We start from the raw sequence: 19,618 nt of genomic DNA on the forward strand, positions 1-19,618 counted from the left end.
AATTCTTTTGAATGGAAAGTAAAATCTGAAATACTGAGGTAAAACACTTCGACATGTTAAAGAAATAAACTTTTTGGAATATTGAAGACACCATGTCATATTTTAGCATGATGTTTGTTGCGTTGATTACATGGCAAATATTTTCAGAACTCGGCTCGTACACTGGCTCTTAGAGCCAGAGACGAAGATGGCTCAGCTTTGGTTTAGCTCTCCCTGTTAATTTATTGGTTTGCTGACTTCTAGTGCTAATGACTTCATTTGCACATTTGAGCACCTTGAAATACGTGATATCAGGCTGTGCGCTGTAATAAAAGGAATCCTTTTTTGTTCATCGCACATCCTGAGCTCAAGTATTTTATGGTGGTCATATGCTCAAATTCTGAGGGCTTATCATGTGTGTCCCAGTGTAGTATTGCACTCCTCCAGCCCCTGCGCTCCGCTGCCGGCTCGACTTATAATAAAAAGGATTCCTGGAAGGGAGACACGAGGGCATCGCAAACAGCCTCCTGCAAACCCATCCTTTCCCAGATCGTCGTGGGATGAGGTCAGTGAGACTTGCTAGCCCCACCCCACCCCACCCTGTGACAGCCTAGGAGGGGGTGGGATGTTGAGGAAGCCTGACAAGCCTGACAAGCAGCCCCAGGAAGTGCAGAACTGATGCCCTGCATGACCGGGGTTGCATATTGCAGAGTGGAGAAGTGTGGCTCAATGGTTGAAGCGGCAGACCCTGATGCAGAGTTCTGGCCCGGGACCAGAGTTCAATCCCCCGCCTCAGCGGGTCTTGGATTCAATTTCCTCGGACCTGATCATTCTCGCATCGGTGCCTATTCTAATCATGGGTCCCATGCGGCAACTCTGGGCAATAGCTTGCTTAATCTCCACAACGGCCCCAGCAGCGCTGGGATGCCTGCCTTCACCATGGGGTGCCCAGGAGTGGACATTTCACAGGGAAAGGCCAGGAAGGGTTCCACAGTGGTATGAGTAAAAGCGCCAGGATACCCCCGTTGGGGGTGGCAGTGCGCTATACAAGTACATACACATTTACATTTACATATTAAATATGATGCTGCTATGCATCATCAGTGGGTGGTCCTCCAAGTCTCTCAATTCCAGAAAACCTGTGCTGGTGCTAGGTTAGTCCTACTTAGCCAAAATGAAAGAAAACATTACCTGGCACATGTGCACATGCGAGTATGCCACTATAAACTGGCTTGTTGCCTTACCCTCAAGTGAGCAAGGGTTAGAGAAAGGCAGGCACTGAGACACAGACATTTTTTGTTGGACATGTGGATGCCAATTGCTATAAGCAATGATAGCAATTAACAATATAGCAATTAACATCCATATGCCTGCAAAATTTGTAGGATGAAGCCCCCATTCTCAAACACAGGAACCACCTCTGAATAGGAGACGTAACAAAAATCATTAAACAGCTATTTTTAAAAGTTATTAAAAATCCAATTCATAGGTGACGCCAAGTTTCTTATAAATAATAATATGGATAAGTAACTTTAACAGTTACATTTTTCATGTTTGACATGCAAATTTGTATTAACACTCCAGAAACGGCCTTCCTAAATGAGGTGTGACTGAGATATGGAATTTATCCCAGGATCTACATAACAGTTCATTGTGATTTACAGGTCACCCTGAATAGGCAGATATTAGTCCTTTGAACTCAGCAGAATGATGTGGTCCTGCCATATTGCTGATAACTCAATGTAATATCCTACCTGACAGGTCTGTTTGAGCCACATTTTACATTTTGGCGCCCTTAAAAAGGAGCAAACAGGATGCCCCGCCAATTCATGTGCATCCCCATCTAGTGCATTACTTGTTTTTGTCTTACCAGACCTATGTCTCCTTCTTCAAACAAGATTTTACTGTTAGTTGTGGGTGTACACTGGTGATTCCCATAGTCCACTCCTCTACAAACCCCCAGCATTTAGAGCCCAAGTTCATTGTGGCTAAAGACTTCGGCCATCTAGACATTGCCCTGACACATGGCCCTTTGGGACTGTTAGTGATAAAGCAAAGTGGAACTAATGAAAAAGTGGGTTGAGTAGCCCCAGGAATGTTTACTCCATGGGTTAGCGAGTGCCAAGGATTTATACTCTCCTACTAGCGTGTGCCAGACATAAATGTGGCATGCCAAGGCACCCCCTAAGAAATACTTTCAGGATCTGCAACAGGAAAGAAGAGTACTTACCTGCTGTCTTCAGCTGAAGGACTGAGCTTCTCCCCCTTTTACCTAGGTCGAAGAAGCAGACTCCAAAGGCCAGTTGAATAAATTCCTGTGTGCCTACATAGACAGACACAAGATGCAAGAAACCTTTTGCTGGAAATTCCCAGCTGGCCAGTGGCAAATGGAACTTGGACTGGAGTTTGCTGGTGGCATCTGCCTGACACCCTAAGAGTCTCTAAATGTCCCTCTGAGGTCCTGGGGCCCTTAGAAGTGTACTCCTGTGGTTATTTGGGCACTTAAAGACATTTTGAATGTTTTGAAAAGCTTTTGATCCAGAACTTCAAGGATCCCTGCTGAGAAAAGTATCTGACTGGCAATTCCACAGACTTTTTCGAATTTTGTGATTTCAAGCTCCAGCGGGACCAGTCTAATTGGTGTACTGGACCTGCACTCCATCACAGTCGGCATCAAAATACTCCTAGCTCACAGTCTACAGTGACCATTGACCAAAATCCATGACACCTTTCCCCACTTTGGATGTATTTTGTTTTGGTGTAATTTTATTTATTAAATGTTTCTCTTTATGGATACATTGGATTGGGATTTGTATTGTGTCATTTCTTTGACTTTCTAATTTTTTGGTACTTCTGAATACTTGACGTGTTTTCCTTAAGTTGAGCCTCTTTGTTCTCTGCAATATCTACCGGGGGTTGAGCTCAGGTTTAAATTATTTAAACTTTTGACAGGACCTACCAAGTTAGTGGACGCTATTACTTTTGTTGGTCTATCATCCACCCCAACTAATAATTCGCTTTCTCATAGATGGTATATGCTCAGGGTCGGATTGGCTGTAGCGGACACCGGGTGTTTCACAAGGAAGACTGTCAGGGTAGGGGCCAGATTTGGGCCCCTGGGGGGCTGTTTTGTTGCTGGCAATTTTGGCTCCCTATAACAAAATAGGCCGAAAACAGCCCTAGCAACCAGCTCGACCGCACCCCCTACCCCCTGGAAGGGGGGGGGGGGGGGGGTCGGCTGAGCAGTTTGCCAGGGCCGGTTTCGGTTCCCAGTCCAGCCCTGTATAATCTCCTAGTATTCCAAAATGTTCAGCTTGGTGAATTGCCCTTTTTTGTGAAAGTTCATTTAACTAAATTAAGGGGGAGATTTATAACTAGACAGATGGAGGTACCACCCACCTAATTTATAAGACGATCATTCATAGAGGCATTGACAGGAACCGCTGTCACTGAATTTCAGTTAAAGGCATTTTACTATTCTTTTTTCTTTACAAAAAGAAAATCCTGAAACAGGATTTTCTTTTTGTAAAGAAAAAATACAGTGCTCCCCGTGCTATAGGACTTTCCTTCCGTGGAGGGGGTAACATTATAATATTGAAATTTTTCCTTACTGATACGTTTTAGAATTATAGTATTATAGTGGAACCAGCTTGTTATGGAGCTTTATGACGCTTCATATGCCCCCTGAAGTTTTTCCAGCCTCTTCTTGTTTGTTTTCAGTGTCAGTGCCCTTAATTAAAGCACCAACTGTCCTTGCTACTTGGCAACCATCTTTGATCGACTGAGGGGCCCAAGTTGTCAACGATTGTTTTCCTTAGAGAGTAAAGATCGTGAGCAGGAAGTTGAGCAATGTAATTATGTCACAATTAGTACTCTTCATTAATATCCATCCAAAACCTCCTTGAAACACGCTTGCATTCATCCTGCAGCTATGCACGTGGACTAGGAATTTTATGGAATTACCCACACTGTAACGCCAAGGAACACATGTTACAAAGAAGGCTCCACTCACTGAAAGCAGTAGACCCTGCATAACGAACAAAAAGTAGAAAAACACCATGGTACTATTTTTCATATTCGTTGGTCTTTTTAATGCAGCATTTATTTTGCTTGATAACTGTCTTCTGAAAAAAATCAAGTTGAAAAATACTACAGCGCATGTCCATGATTATTGAGATGCATATTGTCAGGGAGTGATGATTAAAAATAAGGAATGAAGAATATGTTTCTTTTAAACTGAGAAGTGTTTTTTGTCAAGTTTCTGTGTTCAGCAAATACACCTCGTCAAATGCCAAAAACAATTCACCTCACGCAGAGCAAATGAAGCACTCCTGGGAAGAAGAATACTGTACCAATCAACAAATAACAGTAGTGTAGAGATGTATACCTTTTAGGACTGATACAAGATGTGGTTTACAGGGATATCAGGGGACTCATAGCCTAACTCTAGGTATATTGTAGACAGTAGGCCTCGCAGAGGGCTGAAGCGAACAAGCCAGACCTAAAAAGTGCAGGAGTTCCTAGGGGGCGTTTTCAGATTGAAGCATTCTGTAGTATCCCTACATTTTCAGAATTTTTAAATAATGTCATATATTTTCTGCTTAGGAAAAATGGATATACAGCTTTTGTCAAAATTACAAGCTCAGTGTCCAGGAGTCCAAGTTAATAATCATGTGGTTGAACCAAATTCCGATCATCTCTCAAAATACCAAGGTAATATATTCAGAAACATGCATACTGTATGTAGTTTAAAGTGTGTTTAATTCAACTTCTTTTTACAGTGTGTTCGCAAACTTGTATCATTGTTGAACTTCATTGTAAGGTAGTTTTTAATAAGGTAATCATATAATGAGTTATGTTTATGTTTTTCTGAAACAATGAGGGGCTTATCAAGGACGGCGTTAAAATTATCGCCGGTTTAGCGGCAGAAAACTGCCTTTGAATAATGTCTTCTCTCTTTGTTTCGAATTACGTGTATATGCATGTGTATTTATCACTGCACTGTATTTTCATATGAGGTTTGTGTCATGTCAACTGACATCACACTGAAATTATCATGTTAACATTGCCAGATTTTATTGTTGTCTTGTTAATTTTTATGGCTGCTTTGGCACTCCAATAAAGTTATATTGAATTCTGGGCGTAGTTCGCAAAGTAGCACTACGCGAAGCTAAGCAAAGTGCACTTCGCACTACGCGACCTACGCGTACTTCGCGAACTGCATACCCTTTTCGCACTGTGCAAGATGCCGTTTTCAATGATTGCACAGTGCGGACAAGCATCCGGCACTGTGCAATCATTGAAAACGACATCTTGCACAGTGTGAGCTGTAGTTTTCTGACGCTCAAGTAGATTTTTACTCGAGCGGCAGCTTTCTCAACGCCGACTGGTAGTTTCTCATCGCGAGCGGTCACGAGCATACGTTACCACTCGCAATGAGAAACCTGACCTCCCCACGTTGAGAATCTCGCCGGGATGTTTATTTTCCACGCTCGCGATCGGCAACTTGATGTTGCTGATCGCGAACAAGGAAAAAGTCTCGCCGGAATGTCATTTTGCCTGCTCGCGGTCGCCAACTTGATGTTGAGGACCACGAGCAAGCAAAAAATGACCACTGCACTACACAACGCTACGCTACACATGTCTGCACTGTGCTATGTGCAATTCGCGTAGTGCCAAGTAGCGCAAACTTCGCAAACTACGAGAGCAAAACACGAGAACAATTCTACACCAATTTATGCAATAACATAATAAAATTCAATAAATCATTTGAGACCCGAATGACAAAGATCCAATCAGTAGAACCAGAGATATAAAATTTCGAAGATTTAGGTAAATATAGCGCAGGCAGAATACAGGGACCAGGTTAGATCCACTGAAAAGTTACCTTCTCTAAGTTCGTTGCGAGTAGTCCAGTTCATGGTGGAGGTGGCCAGGAGGTGTGAGATCATTGCAGATGGCCATTGTTGTAGTGCGAGTTTCCTCTCGAGCTTCGTAAATCGTCATTGGTGGAACTTCGCATTGGTGGTTACCGTGGGCTGCCGCTGCAGTAAAGCAAAGTGCAGATTTTACTTTGCTGGTGGCCTCTGTACTGTGAAAAGTGGGGTTCACAGGATCTTTGAGTTGGAGTTAGTCCTGAGCAGCAGAGTCTCTGCATGAATGGGCTTATTCATAGTCACAATGATCTCAAACTTCAAGACTTCTCCTTTCTTCACAGAGGAATGCACACTGTTGGCAGCCAATGGTCCAGAGCCTGGGAAGGAACCTCTTGGGGATCAAGAACTCACTCTGACAGAGGCTAGCAGGGCTCAGGCAGGTCTAGACAGGTCCACTTGCAGCAGGTCTGTGGGGTAGTTGCAATGAGGCCTCTGGAGCTTGGAATGTCCCTTTAGCTCATAGTAGGAGGTTACTCTCAAAGTCCTAGGCTCAAGAAAATGGTCCTCTCTCCTTCAAGTAGCAAGGTAGACCTCAAGCAGCAGGATAGTCCTTGGAGACTCAGGGCAGGCTTCAAGCAGCAGTGCAGTCCAACGAGAAAAAAGAAAGTCCTTCTGAAGTCTTCCACAGCTCCAGGAGTGTACCAAAGAGTTGACCTGAAGGTCCAATAGTTATATCTGGTGCCAGTCTTTGAAGTGGGAGAAACGTCTAGGGCTTTCTACCTATGGTTCTTGAAATGTACACCCTTCCCTTCCCAGGCTCCAAGGTGTCTAGGGTAAAAAAAGTCTGGTGTCAAGTTCTCTATGAGTGTGCTGGATGCAGCACATTCGAAACATAAGTAGTCAGGGAACATCTTCTCATCCTGCCAACATCTAGTCCTCCTTTGTCTCACTGTCCGGGAGGAAAACACAAAGGCCAACAATACCCAGGTATGTGATCCAGGAAACATGCTGTAGGCATCAAATAGCCAGGAGAAGAAAAGGGCAACTTTCTAAAAGTGGCATTTCAAGTTACAATTCCTCAGCACCAAACCTGGCATTCCTACCAACTCACCAACAATAGTTATCACTTATCAAATGTAATAATATAAATCAATGTTATCCTATGGCAGAGCTAGCCCTTATAAAAGTGGAAAACTAGTTTAGGAATTTTTCACTACCAGGACATGTAAAATATATAAGTACATGTCCAGTCTTTTTAATACACTGCACCCTGACCTATGGGTTGTTTAGGGTCTACCTTAAAGGTGACTTTTATGTATTAAAAAGGAATGTTCATGCTTGGCAAAAAGTTTATTTCCTTAAACTGCATACAGCCTGGAATGGTAGGCCTAGAAAATGTTTTAAAATGCAACTTAATTGGGCGGCACAATAAGTGGTGCCAGAGCATTAGTAGCATTTTAATTCATAGAACCTGGGTATTTGTAGTACCACTTTCCTAGGGAGTTGTAAGTAAATTTAATGTGCCAAATGGGTGTAATTACATTTTAGCATGTTTAATGAATTACCACAAGCACTTTAGCACTGGTTAGCAGTGGTAAAGTGCACAGAGTTCTAAAGCCAACAGGAGGGAAGAAGGCAAAAAGTTTGGGGGAAGACCACACTAAAGGCTGTCAGGCCTAACATTGGTGTTGCATAGGAGGGTTGCATTTTGAATGGTTGACCTTTACCCTAGCTAGGCTATTACTGGTTTAGTGTAATTGTATATTTTTATGTATTTTGTTTGGATTTTGGTTAAGTAAAATGCATATTACATTAAAAAACGCTCTGCTCTTTTAATGAATGGAGAGAAAATTCCTCCGGAAGATTCTCCTGACTATTAAATGATTTTGAAGTTTGGCCCCTATATCTGTATGTGGTTAAGAGAATAGAATGAGCCAAGAACAGGTGCTTTACTTCAGGTGGTACCTTTAGTGTGAGAAAGCTTGACTATCTGAGATGTAAGATTCTCGAGAAAAAACATAGCTTTGACCTTTACAGATTGAAGCACTGAATGAATGGGATTGTGCAGTAATAAAAGGCGTACCTTGACCTGTTCTCAGGCCAGGTCCGCTCCCCCACCGCGCCAGCGTTCCCTGCTGGTGCTCTGCCTGCTGCCCTCGCCGCAGCTGCTGTTGGAAGTTCGAGGCCCTCCTCCACCCGCAGGCTCCCGCCTGCGCCTCATCCCTGGTGGCCCAGTGGTGGGCGGTAAGTATCAAGTCTGACCTCTTCCTCTGTCCGTCTTTCTCTCTCCCGATTTCCCTCCTCCTGCTTGTCTGCTGTCCTTAATTGTATTCTGCCTTTGCCTCTGCTCGTTTCATTTTTCGTAAGCTTTTCTGCCTTTAGCCTGCCTGTCTGTTTCCTCCTAATTGTATTTTGCCTTTGCCTCTGCTCGTTGAATTTTTCGTAAGTTTTTCTGCCTTTAGCCTGCCTGTTTTTACTCTCGCTCTCTGTTCTTCAGTGCTGTTGGTCTTTTTTCAGCGCCCTTCTCCCCCCGCCCGCCCCCGCTCTCCTTTCCCACCGCTGCCTTCCCTGCGGCCCGCCCCCATCCTCTCCCTTTCGCCACCCACCTCCCAGCTGCTGCTCCTCCCTCCCTCCACCCTTCTTAATGCAGGCCGCTGCGCAGCTGCGCACAGCGGGCGCGCCGCTGGCACACCGGAGGCGCGCCAGAGGCAAGCCTGTCTGCGCCCGTCCGTGCCTGGACCGTGCCCAGTGCCAGGACGCCTGGCCCCCGACGATGCCAGCCCACACAACGGACTTACGCCGCCGCCACCCTCAACGCACTCAAACCCGGCCGGAACCCCGCCTGCTACCGAGCCACCCCGAAACGCACCCACAGACCCCTCACCTGCCAAGCCTGCAATTTCACCTGCCTCCGGACCTGCACCGCACCTGAAAGGCCAGGCACCAGCAACAACTACCTCAAGTGCATCCTGCTCAATACCCACTCCGTCCACAGACACGTCGTCGAACTCTGGAACCTGCTCGACACAACTTCACCAGACGTCGCCTTCCTCACGGAAAACTGGATGAACGCCTCCTCAGCCCCCGACATCGCCATAGCCATCCCGGACAGATACAAGATCACCCGGAGGGATCGCGCCAACCAGACCGGAGGAGGCATCGCCATCATCCACAGGAACACCATCCGCATCACGACCTACTCCGACGACACCCTCACCGCCGCCGAGCACCTTCACTTCCAGATACACACCGACCCCAAGACCACCCTCAGAGGCACTCTCATCTACAGACCCCCGGGACCACGCACACAATTCAGCGAAGCCATCGCAGACTTCATCAGCCCGCACGCCCTCCCCTCCTCTGACTACATCCTCCTAGGGGACCTCAACTTCCACTTGGAGAACAACAATGACAGCAACACCACCACCCTGCTGGACAACCTCGCCAACCTCGGACTCAAGCAACTGGTGAACACCCCCATCCACTACGCCGGCCACACGCTTGACCCCGTCTCCTCCTCCAGCAAGCACATCACCTTCAGCCACTTCACCGAACTTCATTGGACTGATCACAGCTGCGTCCACTTCAACTTCAGGAGAACCACGACCCACCACCACCCGCAACAGGCTCCCCGCAGGAGCTGGAACAAGATCACCGCCGACCAACTCACCACCTCCCTCAGCCAGAACCCTCCCGCTAGCGCAACGGACCCCAACGAAGGAGCCCGCAACTTCACACAGTGGCTCACCAACTGCGCCGACAACCTCGCACCTCTGAAGAACCCACCCAGCAGACACGGGAGCAAGAAAGCCTCGTGGTTCACCAACTAACTCAAAACATCCAAGAAAAACTGCCGCACCCTCGAAAAAGCCTGGCGCCACGACCAGACTACAGAAAACATGACAGCCCTCAAGAACGCCACCCGCATACACCACCAGCTGATCCGCACCACCAAAAGAACAACATTCAAAGAACGACTGGACAACAACACCCACAACAGCAAGGAACTCTTCAGCATCGTCAAAGAGCTCTCCAACCCCAGCGCCGGAAACAACTACATCACACCCTCGCAAGACCTCTGCGACTCACTCGCCTCATTCTTCCACCGCAAGATCGCTGACATACACAACAGCTTCGGCGCACAGACCACGCACCCAACCACCCAACCAATGCCCCCCCACCACCACGCTCTGCAACTGGACCCCAGTCAGCACCGAAGACACCACCCGCACGATGAACACCATCCACTCCGGATCCCCTGCCGACCCCTGCCCCCACCACGTTTTCAACAAGGCCGACTCCATCATCGCACCCCAACTCCGGGACATCATCAACATCTCCTTCACCACCGCCACCTTCCCGGAGAGCTGGAAGCATGCCGATCTCAGCGCCCTCCTGAAGAAACCGACAGCGGACCCCACCGACCTCAAGAACTTCCGCCCCATCTCGCTCCTCCCTTTTCCTGCCAAAGTCATCGAGAAGACCGTCAACAAACAGCTCGCTGCCTTCCTCAAGACGAACGGATCCCTCGACCCCTCACAGTCCGGTTTCCGAGCCAACCATAGCACCGAGACCGCCCTCATCGCAGCCACCGACGACATCAGATCCCTGCTCGACAACAGGGAAACAGCTGCCCTCATCCTCCTGGACCTCTCTGCAGCGTTCGACACAGTTTGCCACCGCACACTAATACAGCGCCTCAGCAACACCGGAATCCAAGAGAAGGCACTGGAGTGGATCATCTCATTCCTCGCCAGAAGAACCCAGAGAGTCCGCCTCCCCCGTTCCGTTTCGCAGCCACCAAAGTCATCTGCGGCGTACCTCAAGGATCCTCACTCAGCCCCACCCTCTTCAACGTCAACATGAACCCCCTCGCGGCCATCGCACGCCAACACAACCTTAACATAATTTCCTACGTTGATGACACCCAGCTGATCCTCTCCCTCATCAACGACCCCGCCACTGCCAGAGCCAGCCTACACGAAGGAATGAAAGACGTCGCCGAGTGGATGGAGAACAGCCGCCTGAAATTGAAGTCAGACAAGACGGAAGTCCTCATCCTGGGATCATCCCCCTCTGCCTGGGACGACTCCTGGTGGCCCCCTGCCCTGGGCACCACCCCCAAGCCAACGGACCACGCACGAAACCTGGGCTTCATCCTGGACTCCTTCCTCTCGATGACCAAACAAGTCAACGCCGTCTCGTCATCCTGTTTCAACACCCTGCGCATGCTCCGAAATATCTTTCGATGGATCACCACCGAAACCAGGAAGACGGTCACCCAGGCACTCGTCACCAGCCGACTGGACTACAGGAACACCCTCTACACGGGATCCACAGCCAAACTACAGAAAAGACTCCAGCGCATCCAGAACGCCGCCGCACGACTCGTCCTGGACATCCCCCGCCACAACCACATCTCCGCCCACCTGAGAGACCTGCACTGGCTCCCCGTCAGCAAGAGGATCACGTTCAGACTCCTCACCCACGCACACAAGGCTCTCCACGACCTGGGCCCCAAGTACCTCAACAACCGCCTCACTTTCTACACGCCCACCCGCCAGCTGCGATCGGCCAGACTTTCCCCCTCGCCACCATTCCACGCATTCGCAGAGCCACCGCCGGAGGAAGATCCTTCTCCTACCTGGCGGCCAAGACATGGAACTCCCTCCCCATCCACCTACGGCTGACCCAGGACCATCTCTCCTTCAGGAAGCAACTCAAGACCTGGCTTTTCGAGCAGTAACGGACCCCTCCCCCCCAGCACCTTGAGACCCTAGCGGGTGAGTAGCGTGCTTTATAAATTGTTTGATTGATTGATTGATTGAACAAAAAAGAATGAAAATCCAAGTTAACGATGCTGTGAACCATTGTTTAGAATCAAGATGGGGCATGTAAAAAAGGGTATGGAAAAACAATACAGTTCTAGGTGGAGTGTGTTTCCTGCAATAGTGAGTGATACTGAATTTTTTTTAAAGACAATGGGTCTGTGAAAATTAAAATAGAAAAGCAAAATATTGCGAAGACTTCAGATGAGGAGGACACATTTTGGATGACTTATGTGATATAAGATCTTTTCCATACAATGATTATGATCAAAGATCAAGACTCGTGGAGCAGGGAGGAGCAGGAGATCCTTTGTGCAGCTGCCACAATTATACATACAAAGCCCGAAGTTCCAACAGCACCTGGGAATGAAGGAGCAAGGCCAAGTGGAGATGAACCAACTAGTGTTATCATTGTGTCATACACGAGACTACAGCAATTGTCAACATACAAATTATAGTAAGACAATTGAACAGGGAGTTTACCTTAGATCCCAGCACAATGGAGTTGTTTGGCATTGTGGTGGAGTCGGAGGAGTAAAGGAGGGCCCTGGGCTAACGGTTACAAGATGGAAATAGAAGGAGAAAACAAAAGAAATTAAGATTATGCCTCATTTCCTTCAATACCGCCAACTCAAAGTAGGAGGTATTCCCGCTACAGTTGCCGCAACAAAAAGGCACATCATATTCAGCTTGGTGGAATCCTTGGCTGTATTTCCGCCACCAGCCACTTCTGCCTATGGTGCTGTTGATGCGAGTGAAGATTCCCAGTGGAGGCTGCGGGACTCTGACAGTCTTTCGTCCATAGAGCCACCAACATCTAAATCGATCCGCCGGACCGTCAAGTAGGCAGGCGGTGAAACCGTAGAAAAAGTGACAGCCGGACCCATCTAAATCAGGCCCACTTGTAACTAGTTCTCTTAAGAGATGACGTGCCTCTCGATTTGAGAAACTCAGTGAATTTTACATGTAAAAAGATAATACTAATTAAAAGTGCAGAGTCAGTAAAACACTTTCTATTACATTAATGCAGCCTTTCCTCAAACTCCTTTATGCAATCTTACAAGAGAAGCAGAGGAGGGAATTTAAGACTGTAACCGAAAAGACTATAGACTAGTAAATTCTCAAGAAAGTGCTAGGTAGTCCTCATAATTCCCCTGTATAAAATAACAAGCGGAAAATACAGGGTAATCCCACATCTTCAAAATATCAACAAAATTGCTGTTCCATGTTGTCCTGTGGTACCAAATCCTGCTGTGATTATAGTTCAGATTGCTGTAGATGCAGAATGGTACACAGTTGTCGACCTATGCCAAACAGGCTTCTCCATTACTCTTCATGAAGATAGCCAATATCTTTGCAGACTCAGATCCTCAATAAAGTTCTTTTTGGTGCTGTATCCTACAAAGGTATGCAGAAAGCCTTTCATTCATTAATTAAATTCTAAAGAAGATTTTGAAAATCTGCAACTACTAGCTAGGGAAATATATTGATTATTTGATGGTTGCAGCAAAAACAATAGGAGATTGCAAGTTGGATGCAATTGTGCTCTTGAACCATCTTACTGATAATGGTCGTAAAGTGTTTCCCACAAAAATGCATTATTGTATGACAGAATTAAACTATTTGGGTCACCACTTTGAAAACAGGGCAAGAAAGAATATGTTTCTGCAATCCTGAGACTGAATCCTCCAAAGATCCGAAGAGAAGTAAGAATGTTCCTGGCTCCTGGGAATAGTAGAGAATAGATTCAGCACTTTTCCTTCTTTGCAAAGCCTTAACTGAGGCTTGCTCACAGCGATCTTTCTAATCCTGTGCAGTTTGAAGACGAATGCATGGGTACCTTCCTCTTGCTCAGAGATAAACTCTGTAGTGTGCCTGCTCTAAGAATGCAACATTTTAAAAATATTTCTGCCTATTCTGCCATGAGAGAGAAGGATGTACATTCTCTGTACTTGTTCAAGTACATGAGAAAATCAGAAAAAACCATGGCTTATTGTTCTAACTGCTGCTGCACAGCTTGGATTTCTGAAGTCGGCTGTAACAGTTTGTCTTGCTGTTCAGCACAGTGAAGGGATTGTGAAGGGATACATATATTGACCCTGATTCACAAATGTAAGCATACACTTTGTGTAAGTTTACTCCTTCTACTTTTAGGTAGTCACGAACTATGTGCAGAGTTATAAGACTCCGCACTCCCTATTACTTATGTGTGGAATTCTCGGGTTGAGAACTCCACACACATAAGTAAAGGGAGTTCAGTCGCAAAACCTAGTGCGTAGTTTGTGAATACCTAAAAGTTGTAAACTTACACAACATTTTTAAAATACCTTTGCGAATCACACCCTTATTGTGTTCCCTCATTCAGTTGAGATTGTGCTGACTCATTCACAAACTCAGCATCTGGCAAACCATTATTTTTCTAAATCGCAGTGAATAGTTTTGGTTCCTGACAGTATTTTAATCAGAATAATACTATGACAAGTTGCCATGGACCTTCACAGCCCTCTCAGAAGACTGAAAACAACAACCATAGTTATTTTGTATGCTTGCTCCATCAGTTAAAACATGTCACCCTTACAGTTGTCTCACCCATTTGGCTTGACCCTTCCACCCTCTCACAGTGGGGAATCACCCCTTTCTTGACCACAACACTGCATGTTAATTTATTATGGAAGTAGAATAAAATCACACCTGAAGTGAGGGAACCAGAATAATAACCAATGAGTTAGCAGCCTTTGACTGGGGTAGAATGGTAATTTATTTGTTCCTGGAGCTTTATAAGAGAAATCTAATTCTATTCATTCTACAAGTATAATCTGCTATAATAAGCTGAAAGTAAACGCCTGAAAAACAAAAGTGATGTTATTTGAACAAGTGAGGAATAAGACTAGCCAGCACTGGCATCTAGGACATTTAGGGGCAGATTTATGTTTCCTGGCGCATCCCTGCAAATCAGCATGGATGCGCCAGGGAAGATGCGTCACAAAAGTTTACCCTTGCGCCACAATAGATGCACCGCATTTACAATGCAGCGCATCGTGGCGCAAGGATAAACAGATGTGTGATGCATCTGATGGCGGAAGGTTGGCGCATTGCTGGAGTTGCGTCGCAAGCGCGACGCAGCTCCAGCAAGTCTCGGGGGTGCCCTATCGTTACAATGCTGCGTCAATCCTTACGCCTGCTTCAAGCAGGCGCAGAGTTTTGACGCAACTTGGCCGGAAAAGTGACTGAGTGAAATCTTGTAGATTTCACTCAGCCACTTTTCGGAGGCGTTCCTGCGCCGGAACGCCCCTCCCTGTGCAGGTACGCCCACATTTGGCGCAAGCTTTACAACATGACGCATCTCCCTAGATGCGTCACGTTGTAAATGGGGCGCAACATGGTGCAGGGTTTACGCCGCCGCTGCGTCACAAAAGTGACACAACGGCGGCGTAAAAGTGGCGCAAGTCTGTTATAAATCTGCCCCTATAAGATTAGCATGCACCACGGTACTGGTACCAGGGAGGTAAAGGTGCTCCTGCCACCCACGTGAACAATATAATGAAAAACACCAGTAAGCTGATGTCTGCCCTGTGTAGGCTCGACTCACAGTTACACAGTCCAACCGTTTCTGTATCGTCCTCTGGCACACATTCATATCTATGAGTGCCTTTTCCCAGAACACATGCATCTGGCACTTCAGCTCACCAGTCGTGTGGTCTTCACAAAGCCAGTTCAGCCCTTGTTATTACAGATGCTGACCCCAAGACAAGTTGCCATTGACCATCAGAACCCTCTCGGTAGTCTGAAAACATCAACCATTTTTTATATGCTTGCTCCATCCTTCCAAACATGTCCCTCCTAAAGTCATCTCCCCCTATTTGCTTTGGCCCTTCATTTTGGGGAATCCCTCTTTTCCTGGACCACAACATTGAATGCTAATTTATTTTTTTTTTGTTTAAAATATTTTTATTGCAGGAATCCGTAAATCGTTACATAACCGGCCAACATTATATATCACGCCCGATCAATGAGCCGCAACCCTCCGTTCCCCCACCGTAAGTTACTTACACAGCCATTCAGCCCACAACCCTAGGGTCGGGCGGCGAAATTCAATGGGGGCTCAGGAGGATGTCGAAGCTGGCCCGGAGAACCCGCTGTCCGTCATCTGCTTTTCCAAACAAACCCATAAACCCAAAATAACACCCCACTCTTAAAACACCCCAAACCCAGGTAAACCCTCCCCCTCCCCCCGCCATCAGCGCGCGGCACCAACCGCCACAGGATCTCCAAAAGGACCCACGGGGAAAGCAATAGATCTGAAAAGTGCAATCGTCTATCGGGACTCAGGGCGAGCCTCTTCCTCAAGCTCAGAGTCGCTGGGGGCGCCATAATCCCTAAGGGCCTGCACCAACATCTCCCATTCCAGCGCTGCCTCCTGTGCCTTCTCATTACCCTGCCTCCAAGCTAGCTGGTATCTGAGCGTACTCTCCCCCGCCGCCCACTTCAAAAATTCGCTGCGCCACCGGCTTCCCGTCGGACCAGCTCGTGCCTTCCAGTTCCTGGTCACCTCCCGTTTAGCAAGGAGTAGCCCCAGATCAATGAACTTGCTAGAAATTTTATTTTTGGGGGTATGAGGGAACCAGTGCAGGAGACCCACCGCCGCGTCAAGCGATAAAGATCTCCCCGTCGTCTCCTCGAGGGTCTTCCCCACTTCCTCCCAATAGGATGACAATCCCGGGCAGGCCCACAGCATATGGAGGAGGTCCGCCTCCTGGGCCGGGCACCTGGGGCATTCCGCCGAAGTCGTACCAAAATATCGCCTGATTTTCACCGGGGTCAAATAGGCTCTATGGAGCACGTAGTAGTGGACCAATTGAAAGCGGGCGTGGCGTGTGCCCTTCCAGGCCCTCCGCACTAGCTGGGCCCAGGTCGTCTCCGGGATCTCCCTGCCAATGTCCTCCTCCCAGCGGTTTCTCAAAGTGGTGAGGGGAGCCATCCCCTCATTGATCAGTCTGCCGTAAAGGCAAGTGACCGCCTTCACCGTGCCCGCAGACATCATCACGTATTGGCATACTGGGGATAAAGGAGGTTCCTCCTGCCCGCGTCTCCAGTGCGCCTGGATCGCTCGAACAAGGGCCGAGTGCAGCAAAAAGTCGCCGCGGGGAATCCCGAAGCGCTCGATGAGCTCCTGGAAGGGCAAGAGCGACCCGTCCTCGTATAGATCCCCGATTAGCTGCAAACCGGCGTCCTCCCAGGTCGCCAGCCGCGACCAATCACCCCCATGGGGCAGAGCCGTTAGCATCCCCAGCGGTATTTCGGGCGCGTACGGTGTTCGCAGGTGGCCCCGGGCGTGAGCTCGGTTCCAGCACAGGCGGATAGTCCGCTCCTCCATTGACAAGTCCTGCAAGGCCAACCGTTGTCTCATCGCTATGAAGGAGAGAACATGCCTGGCCATGCCCGTTCCCCTCTTTTCTTCGGGGCCCCGGAACTCCCGGGCGATCTCCTGGGTGAAGGCCTGGAGCTGCGCCGCTAAATAATACTTTTCGAAGTCCGGCACCGCAAGCCCACCCTCCTCCTTCGGCCTCAGTAGGGTCTTGAGGGCCACCCGCCGGCGGCCCGAACCCCAAAGGAATCCGACAATCATGGATCATAAAAGTCGAAACGTGGTCGGTGGGACCCAGATCGGTAGTGTCCGGAAATAATATAGCAACCGGGGGAGCGCCACCATTTTAAGCAAAGCAATCCTCCCAGCCACCGAGAGCGGTAGCGTGGCCCAAAAGCCCACACTGCCTCGAAGTGCTCGAATGCCCCGGGCAATGTTCCCATCCAGGAGGCCAGAAGGTTCATGTTAGACATACACCCCTAGATACTTAAAGCAGTCGGGTTCCCATCTAATCTCCCTACTCAGAGTAGGGGTAGGGGTGCCCCTGCGGACCGGGAAAAGACAGGTCTTAGTCCAATTCACTCGGAGGCCCGAGACCTCCCCAAACTCCGTGAGCGCCGTCGCAGCCCCATGTAGGGCATCTAGCGGGTCTTCTAGGAAGAGCAACAGGTCGTCTGCATACAGTGAGATGTAATGCGGGCCCGAAGGAGTCCACAGGCCCGTGTAATGGGCTCCCGACCGGAGATGCAGCGCAAGAGGTTCCACCGCCAGTGCAAAGAGCAGTGGGGATAACGAGCATCCCTGCCTCGTGCCTCGTTCCACCGGATATTGTGAGGAAATCAGCGGTCCCGCCCGAACCCTGGCTGACGCCGAGGCGTACAGAACCCTGGTCCACCTGATGAAGCCCTCCCCGAGGCCGAACCTCCGCAACACAGTACAAAGGTAGTCCCATTCCAGGCTATCAAAAGCCTTCTCTAAATCCACTGAGAGGACAACCGGGCACGGGGCGTCCATAAGCGGTTCCCCTAGCAAGCGGAACAACCGGCGAATATTCATGGTCGTGTTACGCCTGGGGATAAAGCCAGCCTGGTCCTCATGTACCAAGGAGCTCATGTGGCCGAGCAGCCTCGAGGCCAGGATGCTGCTCAGTATTTTATAAATTGAATGCTAATTTATTATGGCTGCAGAATACAAACACTCCTGCAGTGGGAGATCCAGATTGATAACCAATGAGTGAGCAGCCTTTGGCTGCGACAGGAAAGTGAACTGATGTCTTCATTGGACTTCACGAGAGAAATCTAAATCCATTCATTACACAAAGGATTGAGTTAATTGCTGAATACAATAATCTCTTATTCCAAGTATGCATCTGAAACATGCAGAATTTGCGTTTTCTGCACCACATTCTATGGGTATTGAAATGTACCTCATATTTATCACCCGTTACATTTTGCTGGTTTGACCTGCTGAAATTCACCAATGGGAAATAGTGGGGGTGCAATATTTAAGGCAAAGCTCAGAATTCTGATTTCTAGGCAAAGATAAAATTACATACGGATGTGAATTTACCCTCAACTATGATCTGGACCATACTCTGTTTGTGCCAGCTAGGCCATTCATTCGTTTAATTGATTACAACACCTGTACACAGTCTACAAGAATCTTATCTGCATTAAGGCTCAAAATGAACAATGAGTTTCCAAATGCACTTAATTTGTAGTACAACTGTTCTAACTATAAACCTAACTCAGCAGGGGTGTTTTAATAGTTCTACAGGCAACACTTTGTGTGAGATAAATGACATTTCTGTATTTATTTTGATGTCTGCTCATACATTGCTCTTTCTTTCCTTAGACCTATCCTTAACCGCTTCCTACTGTGGCTTAGAGAGTCATGGGTTATTATAAACCTATTTTCTCCTTGTCTCAACTAGAAAACCTTAATCCCCTTAAACTGCTTTAGCACGTGGACACTTTATAGTGAAGAGCCGCAGGTATGCCGCCCCTTCACCTGAAATACCTTATTACTGCTTAAGAAGTTTTTATGAAACTCCCGACTAAACGGAATGAGTTAGATGAATTTCTATAATGATTTAGAGAATAAAAATATTAAAGAAAATGAAAAGCGCATATATTTTTTATTTCAGAGCTTGTCACTAAAACATCACACCTTGGAAATATACATTTCAACTGGCATAATATGACCGTAGAAGAATATCAAAGTGAAATGGAGGATAAAAAAGAACAAATCAAATATGACTTTATCCACATGATTCAGGTAAATATCCACACAGTATATGAACGCAGGAATGAAGAAATCAAGGTTTGGCAAAGAAAAGGGATCTACACATTAAGCTGACAGGCTATATTCTTAAAAATTAAGGGGCAGATTTACAAGCCCCTTGCACCTCTTTTACGCCGCCGTTGCGTCACTTTTGTGACGCAGCGGCAGAGCAAAACCAGCGCCATGCTGCGGGGTATTTACAGTGTGACGCATCTGGGAGATGCGTTACGTTGTAAAGCCCTGTGCCAGAAGTAGGCGTTCCTGCGCTGGGGGGGGTTCCGTCGCAG

At 47.6% G+C, this 19,618-nt stretch overlaps 1 protein-coding gene across 1 annotated transcript in view; it reads left to right on the plus strand.

Moving 5' to 3' along the window:
* The window catches only part of LOC146857049 (histamine N-methyltransferase A-like), a 373,700-nt gene that overhangs the window by 254,940 nt on the left and 99,142 nt on the right, over positions 1 to 19,618 (plus strand). The window contains exons 4-5 of the mRNA XM_085647548.1: positions 4,585 to 4,692; positions 19,195 to 19,325. Coding sequence (XP_085503674.1) covers positions 4,585 to 4,692; positions 19,195 to 19,325 — 239 coding nt within the window. The remainder of the gene's footprint in view (positions 1 to 4,584; positions 4,693 to 19,194; positions 19,326 to 19,618) is intronic.

The sequence above is a fragment of the Triturus cristatus genome, chromosome 3_2 (assembly GCF_964204655.1).
Source record: "Triturus cristatus chromosome 3_2, aTriCri1.1, whole genome shotgun sequence".
Taxonomy (NCBI): domain Eukaryota; kingdom Metazoa; phylum Chordata; class Amphibia; order Caudata; family Salamandridae; genus Triturus; species Triturus cristatus.